Raw genomic sequence first — 24,205 nt, forward strand, 5'->3', positions numbered from 1 at the left:
TAAGAGATTTATTTGTGACATCCGGTTACGTACAGCTATGAATGAATGGATTTCATTCCCATAGGCGGAGGGAAAATGCTAACAAATGCATACCTTTCAAGAAGGTTAATTCTTGCAGACGTTTTCCACCGCCGAGCTGTCTGCCATTGATCCGCTGTCGACCTTTTCTCCTCGGTCCACAGTTCTTGCATATAGACGCGTTTTATATATTTCTAGCATCTGGGAAAAGAGGAAGATTGTTTATTTGAACGTGGCAAATGACACATGGACGCGAAGGACTTTCTAGGGAAAATCGGCTCGTTTTACGTTACACTCATGGAAGTAAAAACAACGAAATCAAACGTGCAGCCAGCTCGTTCATCGGGTTCCGAACCTGTTTTGAAATACCTGTGTTCAATGGTATTAACCACTAGACCATTGCTAGGGAAAGAAAGAAATCATCTACCTATGTATATTTAAAGGTTTTTCTTTTTAAACGTATTTGGAAGAAGTAAACGTCATATCTAGGAACACAAGTAATAATAGCTTCATCTTGGATTCGAATCTTTTAATAAAATAGACTTGAAGCATAGGAATTTTTGTGGTTTTTCCCATGTGCAATGTAAATATGAGGTAATTGATACAGATTGTTATATAAACATATTGTTGTGTGCGTACAGGTTGTAATAGACTGTGTAAATACAATGTAAATATGAGGTAATTGATACAGATTGTTATATAAACATATTGTGTGCGTACAGGTTGTAATAGATTGAATGCATACATAATTGATGATAGCTTGATAAAAATTGTTTTATCGAAAGGAACACTTCAGAGTTCTGGAACTTTCCACAAAAATACTCGTACACTTCTTCACACTATCACAGAGTACAATCAGTAATTGTTCTTCAAACTATTAAAAACATTAAATACAACGCAATGCGAAGCGAATCTAAAGAGCGAAGTTGGCACGGAGATATCTCAATACTCCCGACTCACGCTGAACTAAACAGCTACTCAGAAACTAATGCTCTACCCGGTCTTATATAGTTTTCTTTCGACGGGCAAGAGATTTCTAGCACCATCCCCTTCTCAAAATTACTGCAAGGCACATGCAGGCCGGATACGGCTACAGCTACATATAGCATCAATTACAGTTATTCAATTACAGTACCCATTACAGGGGTATTCTTCAACTGGTCATCTCAGATTTATGTTTTGTAATTTACTTTTATATATTATACTTTATTTTCGGAACTCAAGTGGGTCACTTCAAATTATGAAATGGGTCACCCAGTGACCCACAGGTTGTCACAGCCTGATACAGCTTAAATAAGAAAATGGCTTAGTTAACATAAAGCTTCTGAGTTTATGGCATGATGTAAGTCATGATTTTTGGAAACGTTAGAAACGTTTTTAGAGGAATCTGTCCAAATTTTTTTAACATGTTACATTATGTTACTTTTTGTGACTCGATATTACATTATCATACATTTATCGTCTACACAATTTTACCGTATTTGTCATTGTGCCGATCATAAGGTCTTTATCTCCTACGCGACCTGATAAATACCACTTTCAAGGGTGTTGCCATTCGTTGTAGCATAAGCTCTTTGATTTGTCTTAGATCTTAACAGTTTCTTAATAAACTGGGAAATTTGAAAATAATAAATGATCATTTGAATGATTTAAATCCTTATTTTGATCATCTGTCCATTTGATATAATATGAAAAACGCATTTAATATTTGTGATATGTCCACGTGATGATGTTTATGAATATTTACAGGGTTATTATAATTAATAAAAAATGTTTCTAACTCCATAATTACATTTTCGCACTATCATCTTGGGTTTTTTTTAACTATCAGTTAATCCTCCATAGGTAAAATTTTATTTTCATTAATTGTATTTCTAAGAAATGTATATTTTTTGTTTTTTAATAATAGAAAATATATTGTAGTTCCTCTACTATGTAATTCAGAATTTTGCTATTTTGAAACACATTTTTGTCCCCCCCCTTTTTTTTGTTTTATTTTTGTATTTACGATTAAGTGGAATCTGTGTTTAAGGTTCTACTTATCTAACTTCTTATATAATCTGCAATTTGTTCTATGTAGAAGAGCCTTGTATTTGATAAACAAATGTTTTTCGAAAGTGAAATGATACTTGCATTAATTTTCTTTTAATTGATTTCTCTTTTATATTTTAAATTTGGCATTTTACTGTATGGCTTTTTTATAATTATTAATTCATTATATTAAAATATTTGTTTGACGTTTTACAGTTGCATGAGGGCGAAAATCTGAAACTTCTCAGAGAGAGGAACTGAGAACACACACCTCTTAAACATGGAGGTGAAGAAGGCAGCAGTATTCTGTTTGTTCAGGTTGTTCCTGCCGTTCATTCTTCTTACAGGTAACATAGCTTATTTTTATTTTCGAGTAATTTTAAATCGCCTAATTCTATGAAATTGAGACCTTATTTTATTGTTGGAAGTTCAAGCTTCGATTTGTTTCACTACAGTTTACTACGCTTATTTCGCTTTTATGTGTGCTCAAGTCATTAATTTTACAAATTGCGATAACTGATGATAAAGAATTATTTAAAAAAATATGGCTGCTATACGACTAGTTTTAGTAAAGAAACTAAATGATTTAATGCTATATTTGATGGGTTTTCTAATTTTGCGTCAATTCCAACTTTCTTTGTTTGCGTTAGAAATATTCAAGAATGCACGTAGACATTTTGATCATGTTAACATCTTTATCTCATGAAAAACTTTGAATGAGTGTAATTAAATTTTATTACAATACTGAAAAATTTCGCATAGTGGAGATAAATAATATCCCTGTGGAATAACAATTGCTGTTTTACATCCCTATAGTGTTGTATTTTTTCAACCAGGTAGTTTCAGGTGGGAAGAGTGACCCTTACGTACGTATGAATGAATGTCAAATATTTCGATAGGCCTAGTTTATATTTTGTAATATGAGTCATTTATGCTTTAATTAATAAGTGGCTTATTGCAGCAGTTCGATTGAGTACCAGCACTTCCTGCGCAACTTCATTTATTTGTGTAGCTAGTTATTTACAGTTGAAATGCATCCGTTTCTTTATGCCTTGCATTCATAATTATTTGTTAAGTGTTTGACGTGTTGAGGCCGTTTTCAGCATTTGCAGAGACTGTCATTTATGAACGTATAACGAGCGCCATATTTGTGAAAGATATTATGATTCATGTTTCGAGGGAAAAAAATTGTTAGGAGAATTTTTGCGCGTAATGGTGTGTATAGTTGTGTAACAAATGTCATATTGCCATCTAATCTTCTTTTCATTAAACTCCGGCAATTTTTGGATTGGTAGTGTAAGAGATGCAAATGTTTATTTCAGACACAATTAAGTGCTGTGCAAAGAAATGTAGTTTGTATCTCCAAACTGTATTTGGCCTGTAGTTCCATGCATACTTTTACGTACGTACGGGTTGTTAACGAAATGAATGCGCACATCTGTTCTTAAATTGACTTGACGGCTCCTTCCATCTTTTCTTGTCTCGCTTTTATCTCTGCTTCAACGGAACTTACAAGAAAAGATAGCTCCATCAATCTTTTCTTGGAATGCAGCAAAGGCTGTCACCAGCTGTCTTAGGTGCTACTTCATCACTCTTGTTAACCAACATCCAATCCCACTTCTGACACCAACAATTTTAACGTGCGTGCGGGTTCATAATGGATTGAATGCACACAGAACCGATGATAGCTTGATAAAATTTTTCCCATAAGTTTCTTTCTACTATATTTAATGAAAATCTGTTAGGAATCGTTTTAATTTCATTTAAAAAAATCCTAATGAACAGTTCAGTAATTCAACCTTGACCAATGGCCGTTCGGATTAGATAATAGTTTGGTAGGTTCAAATCCTTCAAAGGGATTGGGGAAAGGGGCTCGTATTTTTATCTCTCTCTATCTGCAACATAAATTAGTTACCTTTTCTTAACACTAGAATTACAGGACTCGTCCTTTTGACGGATTTTCGGATTTCATGAGCAAAATTACAAGAAACATAGCTTTTATAGTTTTATAACTTCTGCTAACAACTATCAATGTAATGATGAATAAATGATAATAATTTATTTCTCCTGCAGCCGTTTAATTTTAGAGTTCCGAGTGGTGTATACCTATCTCTACGTATACCTGTCAAAATGACGGGTAAGCTTTCGTAATAAACTGAATTTTTACTGAAATTATTTTTCTGGTGAAAAATATAAAAGTGGTTAGAGCGCAGACAAATAAAAATCATGATTCAATAGAAATATTGTTCGATAACTTCGAACCTAATATCAACGCATCGAGGTTCGACAGAGCAAGGGATATGTCGCGTGTGATTATCTGTCAGTCGTACGTGCCTAAATTGTGAACATAAAGCTTTAGCCTCGAGACTTAAGGAATGATCTGCAGTTGTTGAGCGCGATTCAGTGTGTCAAGAAGTTTCAGAAAAAATTTCAGTTAATGCGAGTAGAAACGACCGAAAAATGTATTAGATTATTACGAGTATTAGCAATATCATTGCAGAATTAGTGAATAGTTTTACTTTATTCTGACGAAATACCTTTCTTCAGTCATCAAGAGTACTTGAAGAGGAGATACTAATTGTTTGGAAGAAAAGTTAGTGTCAGCGAAGATGCCCTGTTATGACTGTTAAGTTTATAAGTTAAGGTTAACACTAAAACTACCTTAACTTTTTTTTACACCGATTAAAAACAATAGCAAATCCGCCAGACTGGGTTATAGCATTAAGATTGTTAGTGTTTTTATATTAAATTAATAATTCTTTAAAGAAAACATGTGGTTTCCTATATTCGTCAGTTTTGACGGGCATCCATAAATATAGGTATACAAAAATGTCCGTAAACCTGGTAATTAAAATTGTTCTTTATTCTAGCAGCCCTGTTCTTAGCAGATAGTCTTCGGATATTTGGCCCTTAATCATCAATAATTCCCTTTTTTATTTCTGTTCGGTAACCCTATAAAAACTTAAATTTTTTATTAACAGGGTTTTTCTAACTCCTTAACGTTTGAAGTGTAATTCATTTCGAAATGTGTGATTAGATATACGTATCTGAGACTACTAACATTTAAGAAAATAAAAAATGCAACCACCTTTTTCAAATATCCCGTGTTACTAAGATTAAATTTGTAAGGTCAACGCCTAAGATTTGCGTTCTTTCTATGTTGCGGCAAATATAATTTTAAGCCCTGTCATTGATCTGTCAAACTGTAATGTAATAAAATAAATAATATTAAAAAAAATCCGATAGAGCTCAGATTTTAACGATCACCCAAAAGGGTTTATTAAGGTTTTTCTACGCCCTCGCAGTCTACCAGTCTGCTGTTACACTCACTCCTGCTAACATATTTTTTTGTCTTTTTAGCTTTGTTTTTTAAGCATAATTTCCTTCGTATTTACCTCATATACAGCTCAACAGCAAAATTACAAAAATTCTAAAAGCAACATGGGTTCAGAATTCTCGATGAAGTTTTGGCATACATTTTTCTATTTTTTTCAGTCTTTTCTCAGTTTATCCTATCAATGTTTTTGTAGTTTGTTTGTTTACAGTTTTTGTAGTAAGATGGCTTGGGAGGAAGTTGTTTTTTCATTATTAACTCTTTGTGTATTAAATTTATGAATTAAACATCACGATCTTCGTAGTTACGCCACATAAAATTTAGTTGAATGACAAAACCGCTGAATGTTTAAACAGCATTAACATTAGAATTTCCGATAGACAGTCTAGTATGCTGGAGCTAACAATGTTTTAATCCGTACAGTGTTGCCATTGCTCCCTTTCAAATCGTTGAGTCTGTTAAAAATTCATTAAAGTTTTGCAAAATTATGAAATATTAAATTCGAAATTCAAAATTAGGGCTTCCAGGTGCACATGTTCGGATGGAGGACTAAGTTATTCAAAATTTGATGGCCCTAGGTACCGTCGGTTTTTTAAAATTAAAAAAAAAAAAAAAAAGACCGCGCGAGAAACATACATATATTCATGCAGATTCTTCATTATTTAATTTACTTGAATGTAATACAAAGCAATAATAGTATCGCATTGCAACAATCTGAAGGGCTGCAAATCACGTTTCGAGACTAATAGCCCATTTTGGACTAAAGTGCTTTTGGGCTATAAATGTAAGTAGCTGCTTTATGACGATCTAGGTGTTTCTAGAGTATGATAATGGATATAAATCTTCCTAAAACTTTATTTTGTGATCAGCTAGGTTGGTAAACACAAGCTTCCTTCAACGAAAAGTGTTGTTGCAGAACCATTATGCAATATTTTAAGTATTTAACAAATGCGTGAGCACCGGGACATCGTTCGAAGCCGAATCCTTTGAACGCCGGAAGTCTGTAATTAGTAGTAATGGGTTTGCCTGCTTTTCGGTTTGTTAATGCAGTTGCATTTTTGTTTATTTTAGCTCATTGGTTTATTATCGAAAAGACGCAAAGGAAATATTTTGTAGTTAAAGAAAATGGAAATGTTTTAAAGATTATACTTTTGAGAAAAGTTCTTTATCTTAGAATTTCTTTTTTTATTTTTTGAAACTGTAAAAGAACTGTTTCTGAAAATTCAACCAGACGGGTAAAGATCTGTTCTGAGATCCAAGTGACGCTGTCTATGTTATATGTTAGTCAGCGCCGCGAGTCGGCGATAAATGTTATCAAAAGATAGAGGGGTCAAAATATTATGATTTTTATGATCCTCCACGTTTGATGCGGCATCGCGTTTGAAGTCTTTCTCTTGCCTTTTGAACTTACTTAAGATAATTTTTGTACGGCTCTTATATCTATATGAAATTGGTTTTTAAGCATTATTTTAAAAAGCCCAGTATTGAATAACTCCATTTGTCATCTTTTTAGAATTATTAAGTTGAAAGATTGTGCATTTTCAGAATTACAGAGCTTTCAGCTATCTGGAAGGCTTAACAGAAAAATGTACAAGTGCCTTATTTGGAAATAAGAACTAGTTGGATGATATTTAATGAACATGGCTATTTTAAATGAACTAAACATGCACCTTAACCCCCGAAAGCAATTAGCAAATACGGTCTTAGAAAGTGTGATGGCATTAGAAATTAATTCGCAAGTGCAGTAGTCTCCGTGCCATCTTAATTCATTTTGAAGCATCTCGTGAGCAAAATCACGTAAGCAACGAAAATATTTGTCTGTCTGCAGAATTTAGCCCTTCCGTTTTTCGCATCAGATTGTGGCCATGCATTTTGATAAATTGCCAGTTCTGTGAGTTGTTGCTAAATTGCGCCGCATAAGTTCTTTGATTTATATTTAAAACCATAACAGTACGTTGCTTAAAACTGTAACAACTTTAAAATAGGTAAATATAATTCTTAATAATATAAACGACATGTAATAAATGGCACAATATTTGAAATTACTCGAAGGGAGCCAAATGTTAGCCTTATATTTTATAATAGGGAATTTTTTGTGATTTCGCGAATATTGAGTATATCCACTTATTTCAAACTTTTCCTTTTATGAAAAAATAAATAAATAAATAAAATAAATCTATTAAAATTGATTTACAGTTTTTCATGTTTTTAAACGACTTTAGTCCTATCTTCCATACGAACTTATGCGAAAACATTGCAAAGTAATCTTGCTTTAAAATATAAACGATAGCTCTGAACCTTAAACTATTACCCTCTTTAGTTTTGTTCGACATCTTATAAAAACATGCATACATTTTGCATACCTTCCGTAACTTTTCAGTGCCCACAAACAGTTTCATATTCGGATGCAGAATATTTCTCTCCTAAATTTAAAACCGTACTACTGAATAAAAAAAATCTCTTAAGTGTACTGTACCTAAATTTAAATATTTATTATTAGATATTATTAGGCTATTAAATTCACGTTAGAACATGTATTTTAATGTATTCAGTAGCTGACTACGTTAATGGAACTCTAGATCGCGAAAAGGCCACCAGTATTTGATTAATTAAAATGTGCAAAATGCCTCCCAACCGGGGGATAGTGGTTAGTGACGCTGACTGCCGTACAAAGGGCCCGGGTTCGAATATCGGAGGAGGCATAGATGTTTGTAAATGTTTTTGCGGCTTGGGGCACTCTAAATATGCGGCGAGCCGCAAGTCCTTTCGAAACGTTGGTGTGGTAGGGGAAGAGGGTTGGGACACAGAATATCTAATCTCCTTAGAGATTCTTTGGTTGGGAGACCCTCAGACTCATCCCCGTGGAGTGCTCTCCATCAAAATTGGGGGCGGAACTGAACAAAGTCGTACTGTCACCTGTATGATGCTCAAGACTCTTGCCAAGGATAGGCGCAATCTTGCACTCCTTGTCACGATGAATTTCGTGAGCTTGTTCAAATTTTTGACGACCACGAAATTCTCTGTATAAATATTAAGCTGTGAAAATTTGTGATATTTCATAATTTACTCCGTGATTACTTCGCGAATTCTGCCTTTTTTTTTTTTTTTTTTTTTTTTTTTTTTTTACAGTGATAAAATTATTGCGAGGCTGTAATTAAAAATACTATTACACGCAATTTCCAAGCTGTTCTTTCGTCATCTACTGAAGTACCTTTCAGTGAGAAAATCCCAAAATTTAGTTGCACTTACTTTTTATTTTTATTTGGTTACGTCGACGCACACAATGGTATCCGTGAAGGAGAGAGATACCCCATGAAGGATTTTCAAGGAAAACCAACTCATATCCATGTTACACATGGGTAAAAACACGAAAACGCCCATGCAGCTGGCCCTTCGTCGGGATTCAAACTCGGAGCCAGTTTTCAGCCGTTAATTTACTGCTCAGCTGCTGGTGGGCCCAGATAATCCTTTTATCTTGTTTTTGCGTAAGAACTATTGGGGGGGGGAGGTGATCATGTATGTGTATTTAGTAAGCACGCACATAGACGTCATCAGTTTAAAACGTAATTAAGTTTATATGAGGAGGCCCGGTGGTGCAGTGGCTAGCGCATCGCGCAGCAGCACCACAGGTACGAGGTTCGAACCTCGGGCTGGGCAAGGTCGACTCAGCTTTTCATCCCTTGGGTCGCTTGGGGACTAAACACTGGGGGTCCTGCGACCAAGCTGACCACTTGTTCAGGCCATATGCTTACGCACCCCGGGTCTCACGGTCAAGAAAGCAGATTTCGTGGCACTGCAGGCCTTGGCCCATTAGGGCTGCTTACGCCACTGAGTTTAGTTTTTAAGTTCATATGAGATCTGGAACTAATAAGTAACGTGCAAAAAGCTGCAACAAATTTAGTGATTAATAATAAAAGTTTATAAAATTTAATAAATAAATTCGTGTTCGTTCCAGACAGTAAGAAATTTATGTCGCAGAGTAAAACAGAGTTAAAAAAATAAAGTTAACATTGTATTATTAACAATGTAACATAAATGGAGCATTATTAACACAGGTGGAGTGGTAATAGTGTTATTAAAATTATTTTAATTAAATAGCTCAGAAATAACAATAAATAAATGAATAAATAAATATCTTAGAAACATGGCTAAATGTTGCATTTCTTGTGCGATACTAGCCACCTGAGGAGATGCTACTAGAAATGTAGCATTTCATTTTGCTTTTATTTTACTTGATTTTGCTTTAATTTTTAACTTGCAATGTTAAATTTTTTTTTTTTTTTTACTTTGCAGTGTAACTACTTTACAAAGTTTTATTATTATCATCATCAGCAGGCCAATATATATATATATATATATATTTATTTCTTCTCACTTTACACAAAGACAATCAGGAATTCACAAAAGTACTATTAACCCATTATATTGCAAGAAATGTTAGAGGTCGTTGGTATCATTTAATGTTTAAATAATATCCACATTTATATAATATGCTTATGTTGAAGTTTTCGTGGAGCCACAGATTTTGGTAACTTTTTAACGTGCGTACTAAAATTTATCTTCTAATTTTCTTAATTTTGCAGCACAATGCGCAAAATTTTGACCACATAGGTCTTTTATCGTTTGTAACAACTTAACTTTAAATTATATATATATATATATATATATAAAGGAAATATGTAATTATTAGGCAATAATGACCTATCGTGATTTAGAACGGTTTTAAATCCGAACTTTTGTGAGTTAATAACTTACATAATTTTTCTTTTACCTGTTTTTATTTGCTGCTTTCAGAATGTTCGAGGACTTGCATTTACTGGTTTTAGTCCAGTATTTTGAGATAGTTTATCAACTTTTAACTATAAAAGTCTGGCGCCTACCCAAGAAAGCAACTAAATGGTCGCCAATCTTTTTTTATGTATTTATTTCGTACTCAGACTTTCCGTTCGAAACGTCTGTTTTACTGTTCGACCTTTTGTCCTTAACTAAACTATACTTTTCGGTCAAGGTTAAAATAATTTGCTTTATTACGTGCATCTAAACACACGCTGTAAACCGTATCCGTGCATTTTAAAGATACATTTATATTGCTTCTTCCATTTGAGCTTAAGTCTTTAATAATTAAAGGCTAAGGTTTTAAGGCTAATATTAAAGCAGAGGAGGCAGCAGACATTTGGGATAAAATTTTTTAACATACCGAGGTTCAAACTTTGACCAAAATTTGTTTTTATATTATTAAACCTTTCAAATTTTATGTACGTATCATAAAATCGATTATATGAATTATTTAAAGGAATACAAAATTAGACATTTTTATTTTTTATTTTTATTGTTGTAAACTCTGTAAATTTGTGAATGTTAGAAAGCTAAGATATTAATTAGCATTCATTTTATTTTAGTAAAATCACCTTCAGCAATTAAATACTATTGCCTTTTACAGTTGCAACTAAATGAAAGACAACATCCCCAAAGACTTTTCTTTATTATTGGTGTGGTTTATTTGATTATGGCGAAACACACGTTGGCTATCTGCTTAAAGGGAGGAATCTCTTCCTGCAGGAGGCCCACCAGCGGCCGAGCGGTAAAGTCGCTGAACACTGGTAGTTCGGTCCGAGGTTCGAATCCCGCGAACGGGCTGGCTGCATGGGCGTTTTCGTGGTTTTCCCCATGTGTAACGTGTATACGAGCCAGTTTCCCTTAGAAAGTCCTCCACGAAAGGCATTCCTCACCTTAGGCAGATAGCCCTGGTGTGCTTTGCCATAATTAAATACACACACACTCTTCCTGCAGGTCTCTCTAAGGGAAACTGGTTACACGTTACACATGGAAAAAAACACGAAAGCGTCCATTTCCTATCAGAGATTTTACCGCTCGGTCGCAGATGGGCTCTCTTTATTTGTTATGAAAAATTGTGTAACTCCGCAGAGACTTGACAAAACGTTTTAAAAATTTTTGCTTGTATTACAAATATTAAAAATATTATTTGGGATTTGTTTATTTAATAATTAAAGTTTTTTTCATAAATAATAACAAAATATCAACACATTCGTTAAAGAAGTATTATAAGTTAAAGAAGTATTATAAGTTAAATAAGTAAAATCATCTAAATAAGTGTTTGCATTGGAATGAGATCCAAAATAAAGCTTTTCAAGACATTAATTCTTTAAAATAAGGTACTGAGCAAGCGTTTAGAACTACAGGCTAATGAGATATATCAGTTATAACATTTATCTGCTTTAAAATTAAAATTTTAAAATTTTAGACTAAAAATAACGTTTCAGAAACTTGAAAAAAAAAAAAAATCTTTTCAATGTAATCTTTTGTTGTTCTCTTGAATTGAAACAAATACTTGAATAATGATGTATGGTTTGGCTATTTGAGTAAGTAAAATTATATGAGGACTGCCTAAGAGGAGGGAATGCCTTCATGAAGGAAACTGGAATCGCTAAAACTGAAGGAATCGCTAAAACAGAAGGGAATTTATATAAGATAATTGAATCTTAAAATAAAAAAGCCAAAATTGCAGTTACAGAAAGAAGTGAAAACAGCATGGATCTTTTGCATAGTTAGATTAGGACACAGAAATTATGAGGGAGTCAAGAAGCTGGAAAATAATGACCTGGCAGACTGGAGTAAGAATTGACTGAGAAAATGCAAATAGTTCATAAAATTTGTCGATTATTCGAGATACGCAATAATTTACTTACTAGGTACAAGAAAATGAAGCTCTCTTTAAGTTAAAGAGAGCTTCATTAATTAATTAGCTTCATTAATCAAGCAATTAGTAACCACGGCAAAGAACAAGTTTGGAAAGAAACTAAAGTTTTAAGAACAGACAATAGAGGAGAATACATAAACAAAGAAGTTAAAAAATATCTAAAAGGATGGAATCGAACAGTAAACCTCTGTAGCATATTCACCACAACAAATCAGTCAAGCAGAAAGGAAAAAACAATACAAAATGGAAATGACAGCATGCCTCCTACTTGATTGAGAACTCAAGAGAATTTTGGTTTGAAAGCATAATGACGTTTGAGTCGGCTGATGCTATTATACGATTTGATTTTATTATACTTTTATTAATGACGGGATTTACATTGGTACGGAAATTTTGTTGATGGTGATGCCAGTGTTATGACATAGTCGGTTGGGCAAAGTGAGTGACAAAGTGAGGAGGAATGTGTCTTAGAATTAAGGAAAACTAAAATAGTGTAGTGGCTTCATTGGGGTGTTCTAAATACCCTCTCCACATTTCGGACTATTACTGATAATGTTCTTAATCATATATCTGCAAAGCATTCTTTCAAACTAAAAGTTGAATTTAAAACTAGAGAAATTAAATTGTTTTCTGTGAAACTAAGAAACAAATTCACTAAAATATCGATTCAGGGTTTTTCCCTCCCCATTTTCTTTCTTTCTCTCTCTCTCTCTCTCTCTTTTTTTTTTTTTTTTTGCTTTGTTACTTCTTTGCTTAAATTGTGCACGTGTAAATGAGTTCAATTTACCTTTATTTATTGTGTTAAATGTACTAATTAAAACTTTTCATTTTAATTAATTTTTATTTTTAACCTTTCCGTTTAAGGAATTCTTAACCCTATGGATATTAAGAAACTTCGAAACAGATTTCTGTTTGTAATTATTTATAAACTTAATGCTCTGAAAGATAGTTTATAAGCATCTTTCATCTTTTCTCCCTTGAAGGTGGTTAGCATATCCAGCCAGCTATTGCAAAACCAACGGTTCTATTCCCGGCGAGGGCTTAGTTGATTTTTAACGTTTCCGGTTCCGAAAATATAGTAATCTCTACAAGTTGCAGAATAATATTATTAAAAATAAGTTCCGCACCATGTGTTATTAATGAGACACTATTTATTTATCAGCGTTACTTTTCCTGTTTCATTTCTGAAATGAAATGTTAATTTAATTATGACCATACCTACTTTGCAATTATTTTCGTTACAATATCAGTGACTGTCCGGTGGCGAAGCGACTAGCGCGACGCGCAGCTGCACCACAGGTCCGGGGGTTCGATCCCCGGACTAAACACCGGAGGGGGGGGCTGCGACAGGACAGGACAGGAAAAAGTGCAGGGGGCACCACAACATCGTCACAGACAAAAATGGTATTGCCTCACTGCACTAACCTTTTCTGGCATTTGTTAAGACAAAAGATTACATTTCAGGTCATTACATTACGCAGTTGACATAATAAATTACATTAAAGTAACAAGTTATTTACATAGGAAGAACAATTATACATAAAACTGGGGTACAGGTAATCGAGGTACAGATATATTGGTATACAGGAATCAATATGCAGATAACATGTTACAATTAATTAGGTGTTGCAGTTTGACATTTGTTGGTGTGCTTGGAGGAATACCTTAGCATTTGGGAAGATGAATGTGATGCGAGTTATAATGCTATGTTATTTTTGTGTTGGTGGCATCGTTGTGTGATTGTGCACAGATTTTGCAGAGTTTACTTTGCACAGAGTTCATTGTGCATAGAGTTCAATGTGCACAGAATTGTGCGCAGATGCATGGAGAGCACTTTGTATAATGAGCATCAGATAGTAGTGTAAAGTTCAAAGTACTGCGCTTTGGCAGTTTGAAGGCACTGGCAGTTGATAATCATCACTCACATAAATAGTGATAACTTAGGATAGGAGCACTCCCTGTTGAATATCATATTTGACTCATATGAGTACCTTAGATTGTTTCCATGGAAAGTTAAATGGTGAAGCTGCAGATTAGGTTTCGTTCTTCAGTGGAGGTGAGCAAACAGTCATTACTCTTTGGACAGCTGTGTGGTGGCACTTCGATTGCTGGGGGCTGCGACAAACTGACCACTTGTCCAGGGCATATGCTGATGCACTCCGGGGCCCGAAGGTCAGGAAAGCAGAAAAAGGGCACTGCAGGCCGTGGCCGATAAAGGGTGTTTCGTCACTGAGTTTAGTTTATAATATCAGTATCATTTAAAACAATTTGCTAGCTTCATCAGCATCTTTGATTCCATAGAAATTTTTTAAAAGGAAATGCTTGTAGAAGAAGTTGCTTAGCAATCTATTCTTAACAGTATTGTTGGGTTATCGCGATAGATCAGTTACAGATCATCAAAATTATAAAATTAAAAAAATGCTAAATATACATATTTTATCGATTGGAGCTGGATCGAGCCATCATTTTGACTCCGGAGAACAATTCTCCCCCCCCATATTTTCTGTATTTCGGTAATTATTTAAATTTAATTATTTAAAGTTGTTAAATGTGTGATCTTTTATCTCACTTTAAAAGAATTCTTAAACAGTATCTTACAGTGTCCAGCAGAAAGACTTTTCCAATATCAAACCAAATAACAAACTGTGTATCATTTAACGTTGCCAATGTAAAATTGTCTTATTAATGTGCCCTAACTCTGGACTAACATCATGTATTGGCATCTTAATGGCTGGTATACTAAATACATCTTTTAAGATTGTGGTGATGGGACTATATCTCTTAAGATAAACCGTTTTCCTGTGATAATATCTGAAAATGCAATTCTTCAAGATGAATCGTGATTACTGTCGCATTCATAGAGGATGATCGGGGGAGAAAGTTATTGCATTAAGAAAACGACAGTGAAATCTATGCGAAATTCTGTAGAATTAAGTTTCAAGAACATATATAGCAGAAATGTGTGTTTAAGTAATACGAGGTACACAATGCTCTTTCTCAATATAAAAGTGCCGTAGAAATACCTTTTCATTGAAAATAATTAAAATAATATATCTTTATTATGTTAATTGGCTTTTATAATGTTGAAATATATATGCGTTGTTGAAATTTTGTGGGCTTACCTGTTGTTTTTATTTGCTTTTCAATCAGCAGATATGATACTGTTGCGTGCGCACGGGTTCGTAATAGATTGAATGTACACAGAATCGATGGTAGCTTGATAAAGTTTATTTTACCAAAAGAAACATTTACAGTTCTGGAACATCCCACAAAAATACTCGTACAGCTCTTCTCAGTATTACAGAGCACAATCAATAGCTATACTTCAAATTAAACACAGCACGATGAACACAGATGAAAGTTAAGCACAGCACGTTGCAAAGCGCACCTAAAAAGGGAAAACTCCCACGGGTATTTCTCAATACTCTAAACTCACTCTGAACTAAACAACTGAGAAACTGATGCTCTTTCTATTATTATAGAAGTTTTATACCAGCCGCCGAGAAATCTTCAGTACCTTCCATTTTTCGAAATTACTGGAAGATATATGGGTTCCGAATACGGTCACATTTAGGGATCAACTGAATCAAAATGCCGCCAAAGGTCGCCAAATTTGGCTACACCTTGAGATTTCTCGCCAAATGTGGCGACAAAAATTAGCCGCTAAAACTCTCGCCAGCTTTGTGATATCTCACCATTTAAGCGAGATAGCCATTTATTCAATGTTAAACAGACTTACCCGCTGTAATCTTATTTTTCCGGCAGAGCATCGTCTCTTTCAAGCATTTCTTGTTCACATTATACAAAAAATACTACAGTTTCACATAAAATTTCACTAAAGTTATTTACATGTATACAAAATCCGTAACAATACTTTTCCTGTTTAACTACATATTATTATTATTTACGTGTTCCGCCCTAAGGCACTACACGGAACGGAGGGATGCCTTCGTGGAAGAATTTGTAAGGGAAACTGAAAGGACTTTCTAAGAGAAACTGTGTAACGAAACACGTTACACATGGGGAAAACCACAAAAAGCCCATGCAGCTAACCCGTTCACGGAATTCGAACCTCGGACCGAACTACGAATGTTTAGGGACTGTACCGCTCGCATATTTCACAAGTGCACATCTGTGTAGCCACCGAGTTTGCTAGGAGTGGTTTCTAGGATGGACCAATGGGCATCCAGTAATATTTCTGTCATGTCACATGACCTTTCGCGTGCTTTAAGATTTAAGCAAAATGGTTGAAGATGTTCTGCCATGCAATTTTCTGTACAAAATAATTAAAGCATCGTCGATTTCTTCTGAAACTTTTCATTGTGAAATTGGATCAAATATAAGCAATTGTGAAGATTTCACTACCTGGTTGAAGGAATTTAAATAAATACAAACAAATGTTGGATACTCCGCAAAAATATCCATGTGAAATATTACTTAATAAATGGTAAGTAAGAAGAAGAAAGAAATATGTGATAACATCTGAGCCCAAATGCTATCTTTACATAAAACTATACATAATGAGAAAAATATTTATGCCAATTATATATGTAAATAGAAGTCGGTGATTTTTATTGCGGTCTATATGAAAAAGATGTTATAATAACCAATGCAGAATTTTATTCAAAGTGAACTTTACTAATTTGGATTCGTATATATTTAGTGTATTAAATTTCACATTTAATAACTGCTCACTCTTACATGTACTGTCTACACAAGAAATACTCATCAAACTGAGCGAATTTATCTTATTCACAACGAACATATTCAATTTACTCGCGTATCAACTTTTAATGTTAACAATGGATATAATTAGATCATACGCAATATTATTCTGAATCTTGCACTTTAAAAATCAAAAAAATGCAAGCATTGATATAAGAAACACTAGATTCATTGTAACACTTCCAGTCCTTCTCAGCAGAATTTAAAAGAAAATTGTTCACTTGAATTCTCTTAATCCACAGGTGTTAGTAAATGCATAATGTTCGAGGCTAATTGTAGCTTAAGTTATTTTCACAATGTAAAGAGCGATAATATGCCGTGAACATCAATCCAAATATTAACGCGTGATAAAAATCGCGAAAGTGAAATGTCAGCGATTAAATTAAACTCATAAAATGAAAGACTACAAGATTTTCTACTATTATGTCATACATTTATAACTGCAAGACAAATGCAAATTAAAGCATAAACAACATACGCTCACGGGCTTGAAGATTTAGCGTCACAAGAGCAATAGAAGGTCATTGGTCCATTTTCGAAACCCCTCCCTCAGTGGCTACGCTGATGTGAACTTGTAAAATATGCGTACCGCTCGGCCACTGCTGGATCTAGCAATCGTAAGCATGAAATATAAATCTATTTATTTATTAAATACTTCGAGTAAAGACTTAAAAGTCTTAGAAAGGATGCGTACTGTTTACAGGAATCTATACATTGAAATCTTTCGAGTACTATATGTGATGGGTTTCTCAAATCCCATTTTATGGAAAAAACGCCTTTGCGAGTTCTATAACTTTAAAAGTGCAGGATTTCAGCTTCACATCGCTGAAAGAAATATCAGTTCAAGTAATATTTACATCTTATTCTGTTCTTGCTTAATTGAGTGGTGTTCTATTTGCATGCATCTAAATCGTTTTGAATTGCATGATAAGAAAAATCTTTCTTACTTCTTCCCGCTGTCCCGTCTGAAAAAGAGAGAAAACAAAAGTAGTTCTGATAGGATTTCCTTTGAAGCATTTCCGCACAAGAGCAAGATATTCAGTTCGAGCTGTATTTGTTTATCAGTTCCGTTTTTGCGTCATTATGACGAGAGAGGCATAAAATTTTTTTTTTTAACTGACAGTTTTTTTTAACTTTTTTTTTAACTACCATTTTAGTCAAAAATTAGTAATTTTTTACTGCCTGTAATTTCGCTGCATTAGTTCATTTTTAAATATTTTTCATAATTATTTACTCTTATTAATTAATTAATTTTTTTGGTAGTCTTCTGTAATCGGGATAGGATTAAGAAGTGTATGCACATATGTGTGTATATATGTGTACACACATATACGTACATACGTACGTACAGGGTGTCCATAATTAAACTTGAAATTTGCGAGCAGTCTGCAGCAAAACCTGCAGCAGCAGAATTTCATAAAAATTGGGTAATGGCAGAATGAAATGATGGGGATTTTATCGGGGGGGAAACAATGAGTTTCAAAAATCACCACTAGATGGCGTTGTGCAGGATTGGCATATGAAAATGCCGTAACCATAGTAATCATGTGCGCACACCGCAACCCTATAAAAATGCGAGAGGCGAATCGCAGTCATACTCATTTCCAAGTCAAGAAAGGTGACGTTGAATCTCCAGGAACGTGCTTTATTGGTGAAATTGTTTTACCAAAACGGAGACTCTGCTATCGAAGCTTTGCGGAAATTTTGGTCTTTGAAGCGGTTACGAAAAGGTCCACTCACTAGTCAAGGACTAACAAACATGATTAGGAAATTTGAAGCAACGGGAACATAGGGAATTCAACTAGGAAGGGGGCGAAAGTGTGTTGCAGCACAGGTAATGGATGATGTAGCGACGCAAGTGGAGGAAGACAGATCGCAAACCATCGGCAGCACTAGGTGTTCGGTGTACTGCAGTATCTGTTGACCAACCTCGTTCCACGGTTCATAAGATTCTTTAAAAGGTCTTTACGCTACTATCCCTATAAACTGTCGCTTGTGAAGCAGCTGTTATACCATCTGATCTGTATAGTCGACAAACTTTTGCTTTGCGGTTCCTTGCGCGAGTTGAGTTCCAGAATGAATGGCCATTATGATGAAAGAACATTTTTGTGGACCGACGAGGCCCACTTTCATATGGAAGGTGCGGTTAACAACGCACAATTGTCGTATTTGGCTACTAAAAATCCACATCAATTCCTACAAATTCCATTACACTCTTCGCATGTAATGGTTTGGTGCGGCTTTACTGCAACTTTCGTTGTGGGTCCGTTTTTTTTCGAAGAGCACAGCGCCGCGGGGCCTGTGGCATGCACCGTCACCGGTCAACGATACGCTTCATTATTAGAGTGAGCAATCCGTTATTCCAGCTCTTCAGGCAAGGCGATGTGATACAACCACAATGTGAATGCAGGATGATGCTCCTCCACACATCGCCTGTTGTGTAAAACAAGTGCTCCGCCGCAATTTCGGTAACGACAGAATCATCATCCGGCAATTTCCTACAGTTTGGCCTCCTAGATCCCCCGACTTGAATCCTTGCGACTTTTGGCTGTGAGGATACCTTAAGGCCATGGTCTACCGTGATCCCATCACATCTCTATCCCACCTTAAAGAAAAAGCATAGAACGCCATGGGCATAACAATCCCCAGTTCATGGTACTTTCAACAGTCGAACATGCGATTTTACGCTTCCAGATGGTAGCAGACAATGGTGGACATCATATCGAGCATGTTTTCTAAACTTTTGTAGATTATTTATATGTTCTCACTAAAGCTATGATACGCCACCTACGGGTGATTTCTAAAACTCATTGTTTTTCCCCCTCGATTAAATTCCCATCATTACATTCTGCCATTACCCAATTTTCACGCAATTCCGCTGTATAGTTTTTGCTACAGACTGCTCGCAAATTTCAAGTTTCATTATGGACACCCTGTTACATGAACACATACATCCACATGTGCCAGGGATATATAATACATTTCTGAATCCGGTCCCGATAACGAAGGAGTGCCTTTTTTTAAAACGTTTTTAACTATACAAAAATAGTCTGTCTTCTTGGGCATAACTGGTATGTTAATTATGTAGCGAAAATTTCCTTGATATTTATATTTTCAATAGTCAGGGGTATCAGTAAATAAGATAGTTGACATTAGGTCAGAAATTCAACGGGTACTGTTTATATATCTAAATTTAATTTTAATTGCTTAGGAAAACTTCTAAGAAAAAAAAGTGTGTTGGATTGTAGGAAAATATCCTTTCCATAATTTGCGTATCTTCTGCATATCATGTTGTATTATAACCTTACATGGTATTTTCTGTCTCTTTCCCGTATTTCTTCGTGGTGTAATTGGAAGCATACTCGACGCGTGTTTGAGAGGCCTAGGGCTCGAGTTCCTGCAAGGGATTTTTTAATGCACATAGCATTAAAAAAAAAAAAAAAAAAAGTAATGACTAGAAATGGCACCCGAATTAGAAGGTGGTAGACGATAATTCATCACCACCAGGATCAGCAAGTGGGTCCACTAATCACTATTCGCTCTTTAAAAGGGAAAGTATATTAAAGTATTTTTTCTCCCTTCTTTCCGCATACCTTTGTAATTGGAAGCACACTCGAAGCGTATTGGAGTCTTTGAGAGGGCATTGCACATTTTTCACGTCTCCTGCTTCAAAATAACCTAATGACTCTATAACCTTACATTTTTCTTGGAATACCGTTAGATATTGCTGTGTAAGCATTAGAATGTGTGAGAAATATAATGTTTTTATTGACCAGGCGCAAGGTAGAGTGATAAAAATCTTTAAGTGTGAATAATTTTTTTGTTCGCAATACTAATAAATTCATTTTTTCCACCATATTATATTTTTATTAGAATTTATTAATATGTCGCTTAATAGGGAATTCAGTTTGATTTTCTGTTATCTGTTTATATTATACCCTGCCGTGCCAATATATATGTTTTAATTGCTTGTTCTTATGGTTCGCCTACCAACAGCCGGCTGGATAAAATCACTTAACACTGGTAGTCGCCTTAGTTTCATTTTATAGTGACTTCCATTGTGCTGGTGATTTCGCGATTTATAACGTAAATACGGGACAGAATCCCTTAAAACGTAAAATCGCGGAACACTGGTAGCTCGTTCTGGCTTCAAATCCAATAAAACGGGCTGGTTGTGTAGGAGTTTCCATGATTTTTCTTCGTGTGTTAAATGAATAGTCCGCTTGGCCTTAAGAAATCCTTCTAGAATGCATTCTTCTTTCTGGGGGCCCACGAGCGGTAAAGTCGCTGAATACTGGTAGTTTGTTCTGGGGTTCGAATCCAGGCGAGCGGCTGGCTGCATGGGCGTTTTCGTGGTTTTTTCCATGTGCAACGTGTATACAAGCTAGTTTCCCTTAGAAAGTCCTCCACGAAGGCATCTCCCATTTTAGGCAGATAGCCCTCGAGTGCTTTGCCATACTTAAATAAAGCAAATCAAACCTTATCTTCTTCCAACTTTCAACTCTCAATTTCTTTCTCTCAATATATAAGTCTATTCATTTAGAAATACAAAACTATCAAATAAATTAGCTGCTGATGATCAGGGGAGGGAAAAAAAAAAAAAAAAAAAAAAAAAAAAAAAAAAAAAAAGGTGTTTTTAGTTGGTAGTGGCGAATGTTTTTCATGAATTGGATCATCAGCGGCGAACTTTCCGAGGAAATTAAAAAATTTTTTGAAATTGCTAAATATACTAGATTTGTTTCTTTTCAATTTCTTATTCGTATTCATTTAGCAATTCATTTTTTGTGATATTGTGTGCTTCTAAAAGAGCAAAAGATTTTTGAATTTTTTTTAATTGCTGCTTTTCCAATAGTTTGTTTCCTCGAAAGCACTTACTCGGTTTGTTAATTAAATTGTAATCTGCTTTTACTTGAGTTCTAACTGGACTTGAGAAAGAAGGAAAAAAAGAAGTTGATTCTACGCTCTCCGAAAGGAAACTATAATATTAACAGCTTAATTCCTACACATGTAACAAAAATAACAAATCTAATGTGGACAGTGCATGACTTTCTTGTACGGCCTATTAAATTATACACATTTTTTTGCTGCGCTTCATTTAGACTTATTTCCTGGAATTTGATTAGAGAAATATTTCTCATTCAATAAATTCAGTTCTCACTTCGTGGCAAGGCAAAAATACATAAAAGCTGAAAACATCTTCATAAAAAATTGTAAAATACAGAAAATCTAAAACACAAAATACAGTTAAAAGAATGTATTATTATTATTATTATTATTATTATTTTGCAATTAGAGTTTGTTTGTACGTAAAAACAAGCAATTCGGTTAGCGGATAGCTTGACAATTAAAATTAAGATAGTTGATTAATAAATTGCGGTGGGAAAACAGTTGTAATGGTAAGGGGCAACTGCGTAAGGAAAAAGCCTTCGTAGAGGAATGTTTAATGGGAAATGACTGTACACACATGTAAACTAGGGAAATATTTATTCAGACAGTTTACTCTTTAGCTTATATACTACACCATACTGTACTTATATCTATACCATACCGTACACACGCAGACACATACCTGTAACGTAACGTAACGTAACGTACCGTACCGTACCATATTTATACTACACCGTATGGCTTATAATCTATGATGTAAGTAACACTAGCGTTTTCGAACTTACTCACTTGAACGCTTTTTTATTTAACATTGATTTGAATATGAAAGAACATAATTCGAGAGCTGTAAGGAATTTTCTTTACTCTTACTAACGTAACAAATGCAAGCGAATTGAAGTGGGGGTAATGACGTAAAGGGTATTAGTTTCTTGTCTCTCGGGAATGAAAGGATATGTACTATTGCAAAACACTTGATAGCCCAGAGGCCAATATTGAAAGATTTTAATGAATCTAAAATACTCATTATAATGACACTATTGAAAGAAGAATTGATCTTTTTTATTAAAGCTGTTCCCGTGTAATTGAAACTGATGAATTTTGAGGGATTTTTTTTTAAATGTTTTATTTATTTACATTTCTCTTGCACGTAGTAAACTGAATTACTAAGATGGAAAATGTAATAAAAATTTTTAGGTAATTTGCCACAAAACGGTTACGTTAGTTACATATATTTTTATCTATTGATATATTGCTTACTTATTTTCATTGCAACTATATCCGTTACCGGCAAAGTATGAAAGCTGGCATTCTATAGAATACCTAGGCATCTTATAGCGTTTTTAGGCAAAGCATGAAATATGAGAATTATCATATACTTTATGTAAGCATTGCGTATAATACCTAGGCATTCTATAGAATGACAAATGCTCTTTAGGCGAAGCATGAACAAAAAGGTCATGATAAGGCTATTATTTAAAAAACGTTCATTCTTCAAAAATATAAATATTATTTTGAAAAAATAATGGAAGAGTGCTATAACAAAACTTTTATTCAAAATACATTCAAAGAAAAATGAAAGTTGTGCGAAACAAAATTTATGCCTTTCTTATTGAAGAAAACAAAAACAAAATATTCAAATAAAAATTAAGAAATTAAAATTAATCTATTTGTTGCAGTATGGTAGGCTTAAATGACATTTTAAATTCACTTCATTACTTTTTTTACCCAAAAGCATTTCCTACTTCGGCACTTTGTTTTACGCATACACTTTTGGGATATGTGCATGTGCCCGTGTCACAGTCTTAAGTTTACATTATGCGGTAGCAACAGAGCTTCACGGAAATGCCTGTTTCAGACAAAATTTGGCAGTCGAATTTTGTGAATTTCCATTACATATTATTCTGTTTGAATATCTGTCGACTCAAATAGCTTTCTTCTCCTGACATTATTCCATCGCAATTCTCTGCTGTTAAATTTCTTGTATTGTCGTTAATAGCTGCGGAATTTTTTGCATTGTTTAATTCTGGCACGTTGCCTTGCAAATGCAGAACTTTTTTTTACGCCGTTTGCTGTGAAGTATCAGCGCACGTTGCGATAAAATAAGCTCTCAGAACCGAATAGAAATTTCCACATTAAATACGTGACGGTTCACATACAGTCTGTTTGCAACGGAAACGACGATTTAATGTGTTTCCAAGGTTATTTACAATTCATTATTTTGTTTTTATTATTCATGGGCTTTAATTATTAAGTGAAACCTTACCAAAGACAATTAAAAAAATCAATTAGAGTGGTAGCATCCGAAGTTTCCATAAGCACGAGAATGTATTTGTATTCAATTATTAATGATATATGAAATGCAGTAAAGGAATGAATGCACATTTTAGTTTGGATTATTTTTATTAAGGCTAAGATTACGAAGGCTTCTCGGTTTTAGCTTTATTACAATTTTGACTAGTTTACCGCGGGGTAGAAAAATCTAGTCTTCTGTA

General features: G+C 34.4%; 1 protein-coding gene across 11 annotated transcripts in view; it reads left to right on the forward strand.

The window, feature by feature from the left end:
• Piezo (piezo type mechanosensitive ion channel component) overlaps positions 1–24,205 on the forward strand; it is a 260,388-nt gene that overhangs the window by 33,157 nt on the left and 203,026 nt on the right. For all 11 annotated transcript variants that reach the window (XM_085806866.1, XM_085806871.1, XM_085806868.1 and 8 more), the window contains exon 2: positions 2,266–2,396. In XM_085806866.1, coding sequence (XP_085662992.1) covers positions 2,330–2,396 — 67 coding nt within the window. In that variant the 5' untranslated portion in view covers positions 2,266–2,329. The remainder of the gene's footprint in view (positions 1–2,265; positions 2,397–24,205) is intronic.

The sequence above is a fragment of the Stegodyphus dumicola genome, chromosome 12, assembly GCF_044657685.1.
Source record: "Stegodyphus dumicola isolate Sdum_Otavi_A_Nest chromosome 12, ASM4465768v1".
Taxonomy (NCBI): domain Eukaryota; kingdom Metazoa; phylum Arthropoda; class Arachnida; order Araneae; family Eresidae; genus Stegodyphus; species Stegodyphus dumicola.